General features: G+C 40.1%; 1 protein-coding gene, 1 long non-coding RNA gene and 1 other non-coding gene across 22 annotated transcripts in view; 1 reads left to right on the plus strand and 2 right to left on the minus strand.

Annotated features, from left to right (window-relative positions):
* The window catches only part of LOC135965132 (uncharacterized), a 213136-nt gene extending 205044 nt beyond the window's left edge, over window positions 1-8092 (plus strand). The window contains exon 2 of the long non-coding RNA XR_010577999.2: window positions 7909-8092. This is a non-coding gene — a long non-coding RNA (uncharacterized lncRNA). The remainder of the gene's footprint in view (window positions 1-7908) is intronic.
* CCAR1 (cell division cycle and apoptosis regulator 1) overlaps window positions 1-12344 on the minus strand; it is a 78965-nt gene that overhangs the window by 37767 nt on the left and 28854 nt on the right. For 19 of the 20 annotated variants that reach the window (XM_065520998.1, XM_065521000.2, XM_065520993.2 and 16 more), the window contains 7 exons: window positions 11875-11989; window positions 11583-11775; window positions 6434-6563; window positions 6020-6181; window positions 1932-2157; window positions 1187-1300; window positions 475-641 (listed from right to left, as the gene is read on the minus strand). In XM_065520998.1, the coding sequence (XP_065377070.1) occupies window positions 475-641; window positions 1187-1300; window positions 1932-2157; window positions 6020-6181; window positions 6434-6563; window positions 11583-11775; window positions 11875-11989 (1107 nt within the window). Of the gene's footprint in view, window positions 1-474; window positions 642-1186; window positions 1336-1931; window positions 2158-6019; window positions 6182-6433; window positions 6564-11582; window positions 11776-11874; window positions 11990-12344 lie in introns of all 20 variants that reach the window. The other variant, XM_074001961.1, reaches the window with a different exon arrangement.
* On the minus strand, window positions 773-839 carry LOC123567008 (small nucleolar RNA SNORD98). Its single transcript, XR_006689718.1, has one exon. It is a non-coding gene; the product is annotated as a small nucleolar RNA SNORD98 (small nucleolar RNA).

Below are 12344 nucleotides of genomic sequence, written 5' to 3' on the forward strand. Positions count from 1 at the left end.
AGCTGGATAGCTGTTCAGATTTCATGTGCTAAAAAAGAATATTCTCAAATTAAGTCACAAGAGACACACTAAAATACACAGGACAAATAAGCCTCAAGAGAAAATATGGCTGAACAAAAATAATCGCAACTACATCATTTTATAACAAAAGAATTATAATGAAATGAAGTTCTCTCTTGACGATCTTCTCCAGCTATGCATGAAATGAAAAGTATTTTCAACATACATCCAACTTCCAAAGTACAACATAACAAAACATTTAAATTTTCAGTTTATTTTGATTAGTTCTTAATCCTTTTTCCCCAAAACATTTTGGCACCAAATAAACTTTAGCTACAAATGGGGATTTTCCTTTGGGATTACCTGCATGACCAGGATTGCTAAAATAAGCCAAGGGGAAAAGGCTGATCGACAAGAACAACTACATAAACTATTAGTAAAACACTTCTAATCAAGAAATGAATTGGTACTTACCATTGTGTGCACACACTTAGATCAATGCCTGTCAGAGCCTTACAACAACGAATAGCAGTCTTAATCAACACAGAGGGATCTTTTTCTGGGTCTGGTCCATCCAACGAAGGAGACCAGTGGCCTCCAATGGCCATAGCTTCATCCTTGCCTTTCATGCCCACTAAAAACTAATTCAAAACAAAGAATCATTTACATATATTACGCACCCTGTCAAATTACAAATAAGATACTTGAGAAGGAAAGGTACAAACCTTTCCAATACCATTTTTACTACCTCTGGTATCTGTCAGTCAAGGAAGAGTTCAGTTCATTGTGTTCCACACTGCATTTCAGCAATGGAATAGGATTTACACACATCATAACTCATCCTTTTAAAATATTTCTTCAGATAGAGTTCTTTTAAAGAAACAAGCTATAATTCAAATTTCAACAACATCCAAAGACACTGAATCCTATTACCACTAAGATTCTACTATGTTACGAATATAAAACATCAAAATGACTGTTGAACTAGTAGCGTACAAATAAGATATAGTCATAATCTGCAATGAGAAAAACATCTACATCATTAAATTCTGGGTGCCTTAATATTGAAATTAGTCATTAAACTAATCAACACATATTAAAATGTAGGGTTTTAGATTTTATGTGTACAAACTTACAGCTAAGCAAAGTGAATACATCTAAAGTTAAAACAAATGTGTCCTTTTACCTTAACAAGTCTAGCAGGATGTTGGAATCCATCTCGAAGTTCTTGCGGGTCTTCAGCAAGAGCACATGACTTATGATACAAATCTTCCATACTAGGGCTAGCCATCAGCATTACCTATTATAGTCAAATAATTCAATCCTGTCAAAAGTCTAAAGTAATGTGAAAAAATGAGAAGCACTACTAATTATCTTTACATATTAGATGTCTGAAATTTTTAAATAAAAATAGGAAGTATATATAGCAGAAATAGTATTAGATACCTCAGCCTCCCAAAGTGCTAGGATTACAGGCGTGAGCCACCATGCCAGGCCTAGATACCTTATAATTACTTAGTTTTAACTTTTGAAGGGATGCTTTTTCACTCAAACAATGCTTTAAACAAAACTGTAGACTATACGTAATATACTGAATGTTTCCCTTAAGACTAACATTTAGTGCATTCATCTAACACTAAGTTTTATCTGAGGCTACCAGAAGTCATATGACATTCCAAATATCTCATTAACATCAACTTTATCTTCACATTTTTATGAGATTTTAAATGTTAGAATAACTAGTTTTACAGCTCAAGAGATGAGGCAAAGAGAGCTGAAATTAAATTATATGACCAAAATAGGATCAAGCAGTCAAGAAGAAAACAGGTATTCGGGTCTACCTAACACTTTCTGAAGGATAATTCTACATACCCTTTTATTATGAATAACTGCTAAGAAATTTAAGCTGCATATCACAGTTGAATACAAACCTTTGCACTGTATAAGTGGTCGGCATCTGGTGGATCAAGAATGGCCATATTTTTTTCTAAGGACTCTACTTCTCTGTGCATTACATAAAAATTGCAGTAATTTCCCAGCTGAAATGGTCTTGACAAAGGGAAAGCATCCACCCATGTAAACTGAGCATCAAAAAAGTCACTAGGTATATACAAATTCTGATAACGGCGCCTTAGTTCCATCATGTCACAACTGGGACTGAAAAACAGACATAAGTAGTGAGTAAAGAGCCTTAATAAAAATGTTACACAAACATTCACTCGATTCTGTAGCAAATACAATTTCATATGGTAAAAAGTAAGCTGAAAAAGGACAAAGTCAGTTACCAATGAGCTATAGATTTGGATAGAGACATATGAAAATATTACTTTCAAATTTGTATACTCAAAGTTTTTAATAAATAGTATTCTCAGTGTTATCCTTATTTCGTTACTTTTTGTTACAGAAGACCCTTTGAAATAACTTGAACCTCAGCTCCAGAAAAGATCTGTACAAAAGCAGGTTTTCCTCAGCTGGAACTGTGGATTACTGGAAAATTATGGTTCATGTTGAAAGGATACAAAACATCAATGAGAGTGGTACCAAATTAATATTTCTGTATGCCCCTCAGTCAGGTTTTCAGAGTGTAGAAAAACTATGGAACTTTTATTTTACTACAGTAAGTTCCTAGATCAACCATACATTCAAAATTAAATACAAAAATCCACACAAAAGGAAAATTCATATATTCCTTGGATTATCTGCACCTCCACACCCCTTTCTCTGTGAATGATTAAGATCCATACCTGATTATTATGTATAGAGGGCATAAATTTCTTGTCTTTTAAATCTCGTACTGATTTTTTAAAGGATCATTTCCTTTTTCCTAAGAAGTAGAGTTTTTAAAAGAGAGGAACTGAAAGGTCAATCTGGCAAAAGGTTAAGAGATGTCTGTTAAAAGTATAATGTAAGACGAAAAGACAACTACATTGTCTTTTTTAAAGACAACTAAAGGCAGAAGTTGAAAGATGAAGTAATCTACATGTAGAGATGTCTTTATTTGAAGTATAAAAATAAATACAGAGCAATAAACTTGTCAAACAGACTATTATCTACCTACCTATTTATCTATTTATCTATTTTATCTACAGACAGAATCTATCTATCCATCTATCCATCCATCCATCCATCCATCCATCCATCCATCCATCCATCCATCCATCCATCTATCCATCCATCCAATCTACAGACAGAATCTTGCCCTGTCGCCCAGGCCAGAGTGCAATGTGGCACACTCATAGCTTGCTGTAACCTGAATTCCTAGGCTCAAGAAATCTTTCCATGTCAGCCTCCAAGTATTATAGCTAGGACTACAGGTGCACTACCATATGTGGGTAACTTCTACTTTTTGTAGAGGTGAGGTCTCACTATATGCCTAGGCTGGTCTCAAACTCCTGGCCTCAAGTGATTCTTCCACCTTGGCCTCCTAAAGTGCTGGATTACAGGTGTGAGCCACCAGTGCCAGGCCTGTAATTATACTTTATTTGGATATGATTCTGCTGTCAAAATAATAAAAACGTGAAACAAGTATCTGAGTTTTGTTTTTAAGGAAGTGTGACAAAAAGAAATTATGTATAATTGTTTCCCAATTTCGCATCACCAGAATTTTTGAAGTCATGTTTTACCCCACAGGAGTAAAATTTATAATAAAACAAAAGATGTAAGTACAAATAAATCATTGCATGGGCATGAAGTTTCTTATAATCATATTAGTGTAAGAAAATCTTGATTTATACAACTACAAATGAGAAGTATGGAAACTTTAAAATCATTTTTACTTGCAAGAGATCCACTTAATGTTCTGGGAATTTACTTCAAAGTGGTAAAACTAAACTGTGAAGGTCTAATTTATTATTATTATTTTTCTTTATTTTTTGAGACAGAGTCTCCCTCTGTCGCCCAGGCTGGATTGCAGTGGTGCAATTTCAGTTCACTGCAACCTCTGTCTTCTGGGTTCAAGTGATTCTCCTGCCTCAGCCTCCCAAGAAACTGGGATTACAGGCACTCACCACCATGCCCAACTAAGTTTTGTATTTTTTAGTAGAGTCGGGGTTTCACCATGTTGGCCAGGCTGGTCTTGAACTCCTGACCTCAAGTGATCTGCCCACCTCAGACTCCCAAAGTGCTGGGATTACAGACATCAGCCACTGCACTTGGCCCCTGAAGGTCTAATTTAGAAGAAGCTAAATAGCTGTTCAATTTCATATCCTATGCATCAACTCTTCCCAAAAAAGCATTCAATATTGAGAACAGATGGGTTAAAATCAGAGCTCCCCTATTTAATATCTTTGAGGCTGTGAAAGCGGTGTTGGTTTCAACTGGTTTCTCTGAAATATGCAGACTACAGATTTTTAAGTATAACAGTAAACAGCTATAAGAAGAAAACTAGTGTAAATGAAGAGTAGTTGCTGGGCCAGGTGTGGTGGCTCACGCCTGTAATCTCAGCACTTTGGGAGGCCGAGGCGATTGGATCACCTGAGGCAAGGAGTTTGAGATCAGCCTGGCCAACATGGTGAAACCCTGTCTCTACTAAAAACACAAAATGAGCCGGGTGTGGTGGCGCATTCCTGTAATCCCAGCTACTCGTGAGGCTAAGGCAGGAGAATTGCTTGAACCCGGGAGGCAGAGGTTGCTGTGAGCCAAGATCGCCCCATTGCTCTCCAGCCTGGGCAACAAGAGCGAAACTCCATCTTGAAGAAAAAAACAAAAAAAGAAGTAGGTGCTGATTTGACCATAAGTAAGAGTAAATGAACACCAACTACGTAACATAATTAAGCAAAGTCACCAAACAAAATTTTCTTGGCATTAAGTAGCTTGACTAAAATTCACTGGGTTACTAAATCTAGAACTGAACATACAGAAATTTTAACCACTGACAGGCAAGTATTATGAATGGTAATTATCACTGTTTAAATGTAATAATATCATCTTAGGCCACTGCATTGCATACAGCTATCTGCTTTTAGCTCAACAGCCTTGAACGCTGCTTTTAATGATTTTCCTGTTTTACGGTCAATTTGTTTTTTTTCCATCTATTCATCTATTACCTAAGTTGCCACCACAACCCACCATTAATTTCTGAGACTATACAACTGCCACACAATGGGTTAAGTCCTTTGGATACATGAACTAAACCTCACAATAATTCTGCTAGTTAATATTACCTTTTTTTTTTTGTAGGTAAACATCAGAAGTTCCTGGTAAATTGGCCAGGTACAGTGACTCATACCTGTAATCCCAGCACTTTGGGAGGGCGAGGCAGGTGGATCGCTTGAGGTTAGGAGTTCGAAACAAGCCTAGCCAATATGGTGAAACCCCATCCCTACTAAAAATACTAAAATTAGCTGGGTGTGGTGCTGAGCACCTGTAATCCCAGCTACTAGGGAGGCTGAGGCAGGAGAATAGCTTGAACCCAGGAAGTGGAGGCTGCAGTGAGCTGAGATCACGACACTGCACTCCAGCATGGGTGACAGAGTCTCAAAAAAAAAAAAAAAAAAAAAAGAAAGAGAAACTCCTGGTAATTTGTCATGACTTCTGATTCAAAGGGTGAATTATATATTTATGTATATACATACACATACACTATACATGTGAATACATTATGTATGTGAGTATATATGCATATCTATGTTTCTATTATACTACACTGCCACAGCTAAACTTGAAATAATTGGTTTACTACTGTATTACTGCCTCATCACATACAATGGACTATACATGATCTTCAAGTTATCAGTAAGTCTAGATCTTAACTGATTCTAACTTTAGGGGAATAACTTTATGACAAAGGAATTTCCTTGAGGGGCTGTCTTTTTCAATACCAGTTGATTTCCTTCATGGGGATATAAAAATAATGCAGCATAGTAGAGAATTAAGTTATTTCAAATTGCATTTCTGCGCTTACATGAAGAACACTAACTGTCGGGAAATCAATGTTGCAAGAAAAAAATCTCTGTAACATATTCTGTCAAATTATACGAAATTAGTAACTCAAGAAAACAATGGGTGGGGAATAACCTACCAATCCAAAGAAAACTTTGAAAACTGAACTGTGTAGCGTGGAACAACACGTCGAACTCTCCGAGGTGATCGTTCTCGCTCTCTTCGTGGAGATCTTTCCCGGGAACGTTTCCTCTGAGGTGATCTTTCTCTCGATCTACGTCTTTCTCTCTCTCTCTCACGACTAAAAGCAAATTTTTCTAAAATTACTAATATTTCTAATATTATGGAAAAGCTCTTCAACGAAGTAGAGTAGGTAATGTAAGCAAGATTCCACAGTATATTTAACTTTTTAAAATTTGTAGTAAAATAGACATAACACAAAATTCAGCATTTTAAAATTTTATATTATAGGCACATAGTTCAGTGGCATTAACTATGCTTACATTGTTGTACAACCATTGCCACCATCCATAGTATACTTTAGAAAATATACCTTCGATCATCTTTTCTGTTAGGCACTTGATCCCCTCTGTCATTTCTTCCTGAAAATCGGGATGGGGGATCTAATCGTCGTGCTGGTTGTGGCTGTGAAACTATACGAACAGGAGGCTGCAATAAACCAGCTTTAAAAGATAAAAGAAAAAAAATGTTTAGCGTGTCTAAACAAAGTTCAAAAGTACCTGATAAAATTAGATGAACAAAGTTAAATAACTGAGAGTCACTAAAATTGTTTTTTCAAAGTTGGCCTGTTAATATATATTTTCAAATAATAGGTACTGGCTGGGTGCAGTAGCTCATGCCTGTAATCCCAGCTCTTTGGGAGGCCGAGGCGGGTGGATCACCTGAAGTCAAGAGTTTGAGACCAGCCTGGCCGACATGGTGGAACCCCATCTCTACTAAAAATGCATAAATTAGCTGGGAGTGGTGATGGGTGCCTGTAATACCAGCTAATCAGGAGTCTAAGGCAGGAGAATCGCTTGAACCCAAGAGACGAGGCTGCAGTGAGCTGAGATCGTACCACTGCACTCTAGCCTGGGCGGCAGAAGCAAAACTGTGTCTCAAAAAAAAAAAAAAAAAGAATAGGTACTGTCAGGTCAGGCACGGTGGCTCACACCTGTAAGTCCAGCACTTTGGGAGGCAGAGGCGGGCGGATCACGAGGTCAGGAGTTCGAGATCAGCCTGGCCAATGTGGTGAAAACCCGTCTTTACTAAAAATACAAAAAAATTAGCCAGGCGTGGTAGCGCGTTCCTGTAATCCCAGCTACTCAGGAGGCTGAGGCAGGAGAATCACTTGAACCTGGAAGGCAGAGGTTGCAGTGAGCTGAGATCGTGCTACTAAACTCCAACCTGGGTGACAGGGCAAGACACTGTGTTTAAAAAAAAAAAAAAAAAATTACCTTTTTTTTGAGACAGGGTCTCACTCTATTGCCCCAGTTGGAGTGCAGTAGCGCAATCATGGCTTACTGCAGCCTCACCTCCCAGGCTCAAGCAATCCTCCCATCTCAACATCCAAAGCAGCTGGGACATAGGCATGCACCACTAAAACCAGCTAATTTTTTAAAAAATTTCTTTGAGGAGACGGGGTCTCCCTCTGTTGCCCAGGTGGGGCACTATCTTGACGAATTCTTCCCAATACTGAAAATCAACAATTTCATTTTGAAATAGTATAAATATTTCCAGGTAGGAATAGTGCAAATTTACCTTCTTTACTACAATGCACACTTAATTTATGGAAAGATGTATAATATATGCGAAGTTGTAAGTATTTTAGACAGATTAACTAGAACAAGTAACTAAGTCCTTTACAACATAGATTAAAGGCCGGGCGCGGTGGCTCAAGCCTGTAATCCCAGCACTTTGGGAGGCCGAGACGGGCGGATCACGAGGTCAGGAGATCGAGAGACGATCCCGGCTAACACGGTGAAACCCCGTCTCTACTAAAAAATACAAAAAAACTAGCCGGGCGAGGTGGCGGGCGCCTGTAGTCCCAGCTACTCGGGAGGCTGAGGCAGGAGAATGGCGTAAACCCGGGAGGCGGAGCTTGCAGTGAGCTGAGATCCGGCCACTGCACTCCAGCCTGGGTGACAGAGCAAGACTCCGTCTCAAAACAAACAAACAAACAAACAAACAAACAAAAAACAAAAAAAAACAACATAGATTAAAATACTCATTCCCCCTTTCAACATCTGATCACGCCATAAGGACTAAAAAATGTGTTTTTCTTTAAAAGTTGCTCAACCTCAGTAAAATGATTCACATTAAACATCTCTAAAGTAGACAGAACTATTACACATCACAGAAAATAAACACAAGCACAAATAATTTCATTCTTCCCAACTGATAACATGATATATGGGATCCCACACCTCTCCACTAGAACAGTTTTCTGACGCTGGTCTATGACAATGATTTAACTCCTAGTAGGAAGCCTAGTATGGTGATCATCTGCATTACTGCTCTGCAGTTTGTAGCAGGAAAAAAATCTCTCCACTACTATGTTTCCTAAAAAATTAGTTCAGTATGGTCTGATTTTTATTATGAATGGAAAAATGTGTATGTCAGTAGGATTCTTATGCATTGTTATGCTCATCTCCCTTTTCATGTCCCTGTCATCCCAGAAACATATAGGGAGCTTTCAATTTTGGAACACCCTCACTGGGACTTCTCCTTTAAGAAATACTCCATGGGGAATTGTAAAAGTGGCACAGGAGAAGCCGGGTGCGGTGGCTCACGCCTGTAATCCCAGCACTTTGGGAGGCCAAGGTGGGCATATCACGAGGTCAGGAGAGCAAGACCCTCCTGGCTAACATGGTGAAACCCCATCTCTACTAAAAAAATAAAAAATAAAAAATTAGCCGGGCGTGGTGGCAGGCGCCTGTAGTCCCAGCTACTTGGGAGGCTGAGGCAGGAGAATGGCGTGAACCTGGGAGGCGGAGCTTGCAGCGAACTGAGATCATGCCACTGCACTACAGCCTTGGAGACACAGCAAGACTCCATCTCAAAAATAAAAAGACACGGGAGTCAGCTTGAAAAAATTCTTACAAACTATACATATAAAGGATCAAAAAGAAAACAACTGAATATAAAACAAAGGATAAATAAAAAAACCCATGAGGCCACAGTAAAAAAAGAAAAGACCTAACATAAAGCAAGAATTGGATGCAGTAAGAAGGATGAATAAGCCAGGCATGGTGGCTCATGCTTGTAATCCCAGCACTCTGGGAACCTGAGGGGAGTGGATCACCTGAAAGTCAGGAGTTTGAAACTGGTCTGGCCAACAGGGTGAAACCTCGTCTCTACTAAAAATACAAAAAATTAGCTGGGCATGTTGGCGGACACCTGTAATCCCAGCTACTTGGGAGGCGGAGGTTGCAGTGAGCCGAGATCAAACCATTGCACTCCAGCCTGGGCAACAAGAGCAAAACTCCATCTCAAAAAAAAAAAGAGTCTCACACACAAAATGTCATAAAAGTAGAATCACACATTATGTTCGAAACCAAACAAGGATGCATACAAGAAAATGAGTTACAAATGGTTGTTGTGCAATTTGTGAGACAGGGTCTTGCTCTGTCACCCAGGCTGGAGTGCAGTTGTGCAATCTTGCCTCACTGCAACCTCCGCCCGCTGGGCTCAAGTGATCCTTTCACATCAGCCTGTGTACACCATCACGCCTGGCTATTTCTTGGATTTTTAGTAGAGATGGAGTCTCACCATGTTGCCCAGGCTGATCTCGAACTCCTGAGCTCAAGCAATCTGTCCACCTCAGTCTCCCAAAGTGCTGGGATTACAGGTGTGAGCCACTGCCCTGCAACCAGACACAATGTTGTATTTTTTTGACCTGAGTAGTGATTACATAGGTGTTCATTAAATAACTCATTACACTGTAATCTGTCATTTTGCTATGTATCATCATCTACAATAACAAAGAAAATGCAGGCTGGGAGCAGTGTCTCACACCTGTAATCTCGGCACTTTCGGAGGCCAAGACAGGCAGATTACTTGACTCCAGGAGTTCAAGACCAGCTCGGGCAACATGGCAAAACCCTGTCTCTACAAAAAAGTACAAAAATTAGAGGGGGGCTGAGACGGGAGGATTGCTTAAGGCCAGGAGGTCGAGGCTGCAGTGAGCTGAAATCACACGACTGCACCCATGCCTGAGTGACAGACCGATACCTTGTCTCCAAAAAAGAAAATGCAGCCTGGGCATCATGGTGAAACCCCGTCTCTACAAAAGATATAACAATTAGGCTGGCAGGGTGGCGTGCACCTGTAGTCCCAGCTACTCAAGGAAGCTGAGGTAGCAGGATCACTTGAGCTGGGGAGGTGGAGGTTGCGGTGAGCCAAGATTACACCACTGCACTCTAGCCTTGGTGACAGAGAGAAACCCTGCCTCAAAAAAAAACAACAAAAAAAAACAAAACATGTCACAATCACACTTTTTAATGCCAATTAAGTAGGCTTCTTTAAGCTAAGGCTAACTGTCATCTTTTTCTCTTTTTTTTTGAGACAGTTTCGCTGTTATCACCCAGACTGGAGTGCAATGGCGTGATCTGGGCTAACTGTAACCTCTGCCTCCTGGGTTCAAGTGATTCTTCTGCCTCAGTCTCCAGAGTAGCTGTGGTTACAGGCGCCTGCCACCACGAGCCAGTTAACTTTTGCATTTTTCCAAAAGTGCTGGGATTACGGTGTGAGCCACCACACCCAGCCCTATGTATTATTTTAAACACTGTTGTTATAAGAACACATCTGGATCGGGTGCGGTGGCTCATGCCTGTAATCCTAGCACTTTGAGAGGCCAAAGTGGGTGGAAAACTTGAAGTCAGGAGTTCGAGACCAGCCTGGCCAACGTGGAGAAACCCTGTATCTACGGCCGGGCGCGGTGGCTCAAGCCTGTAATCCCAGCACTTTGGGAGGCCGAGGCGGGTGGATCACGAAGTCAGGAGATCGAGACTATCCTGGCTAACATGGTGAAACCCCGTCTCTACTAAAAATACAAAAAACTAGCCGGGCGTGGTGGCGGGCACCTGTAGTCTCAGCTACTTGGGAGGCTGAGGCGGGAGAATGGCGTGAACCCGGGAGGCGAAGCTTGCAGTGAGCCGAGATCACGCCACTGCACTCCAGCCTGGAAGACACAGCGAGACTCCATCTCAAAAAAAAAAAAAAAGAAACCCTGTATCTACTAAAAATACAAAAATTTGCCAGGAATGGTGGCACATGCCTATAGTCCCAGCTACTTGGGAGGCTGAGGCAGGAGAATAGCTTGAACCTGGGAGGCTGAGGTTGCAGTGAGCCCAGATTGCAGCACTCCAGCCTGGGTGACAGAGTGAAAAAGAACACATCTGGAGTTTCAAACAATCAATTGGCAAAAAAACTTAAAACTCAGCAAATTCATTTGATGTGGTATGGTTTAATAAGTAATTTAATAGTTTTGATATTTAAGTCCACAAGGGTGTATCTTTTAATTTCTTATCATTAAGAGAAAAAAAAAATACTTCCACATAGCTATGGAAGTAGATGTGTCCTATTCAGGATTCTTTAGGCTTCAAGTTTTCTTGAAATCCCTGCCTATTTTTGAAATTAAAAGCATAGTTATATTAACAACTAAAAAGTTACATATTCGTCTGAAACAAAAGCAAAGATACCTTTCTGCTGAGGCTGCTGTAATAAGGGCTGTGGTTGAGTCTGCAATAGTGGTGTAATAGAAGCTGCTGAAATCTGTGCCTGCAGCAATGACTGGGGCTGGGGCTGAGTCTGAACACCAAATGTCGTCTGTGGTGCAATTGGCTGAAGTACAGCAGGAGGAGTCTTCAGTAACGGCTGGGTTTGCGACTGATTCTTCAATTAAAAAATGAAAGAATAAGAAAAAATAAACTTTGTGAATTAGAAGACTCACTTACCAAGCTTCTATAATACCTAACTCAGTATTTTCTGTACCTGATTTGGTAGTGTTTGAATTCTCTGTGCATTCCATTTAAAAGGCATATTAGGATTATAAGTAGCTTCAACCAATACTCTGTCACCTACTTGGGGGGTTTTCCCTTTGACAGCACTGTAAAAAAAAGAAAAAAATAAGTTAAATATAAATACAATTAAAATAGATTTCTCCCCAAAATGATTTACATAGTTAGTACTTTAAAGTAAACTGTATTTCAAAAAAAATGAACAGTAAACTATATCAGAAACGGAAGCCTGGAAAGCTCTTTTAAAAGATGAGGCTGGGTGCGGTGGTTCATGCCTGTAATCCCAGCACTTTGGGAGGATGACACGGGCAAGTCACTTGAGGTCAGGAGTTCAAGATCACCCTGGTCAACATGGTGAAACCCTGTCTCTAGTAGTAATACAAAAATTAGCCGAGCGTGGTGGCGCACACCTGTAATCTCAACTACTCAAGAGGCTGAGGCAGG

The sequence above is a fragment of the Macaca fascicularis genome, chromosome 9, assembly GCF_037993035.2.
Source record: "Macaca fascicularis isolate 582-1 chromosome 9, T2T-MFA8v1.1".
In the NCBI taxonomy this organism is placed as follows: domain Eukaryota; kingdom Metazoa; phylum Chordata; class Mammalia; order Primates; family Cercopithecidae; genus Macaca; species Macaca fascicularis.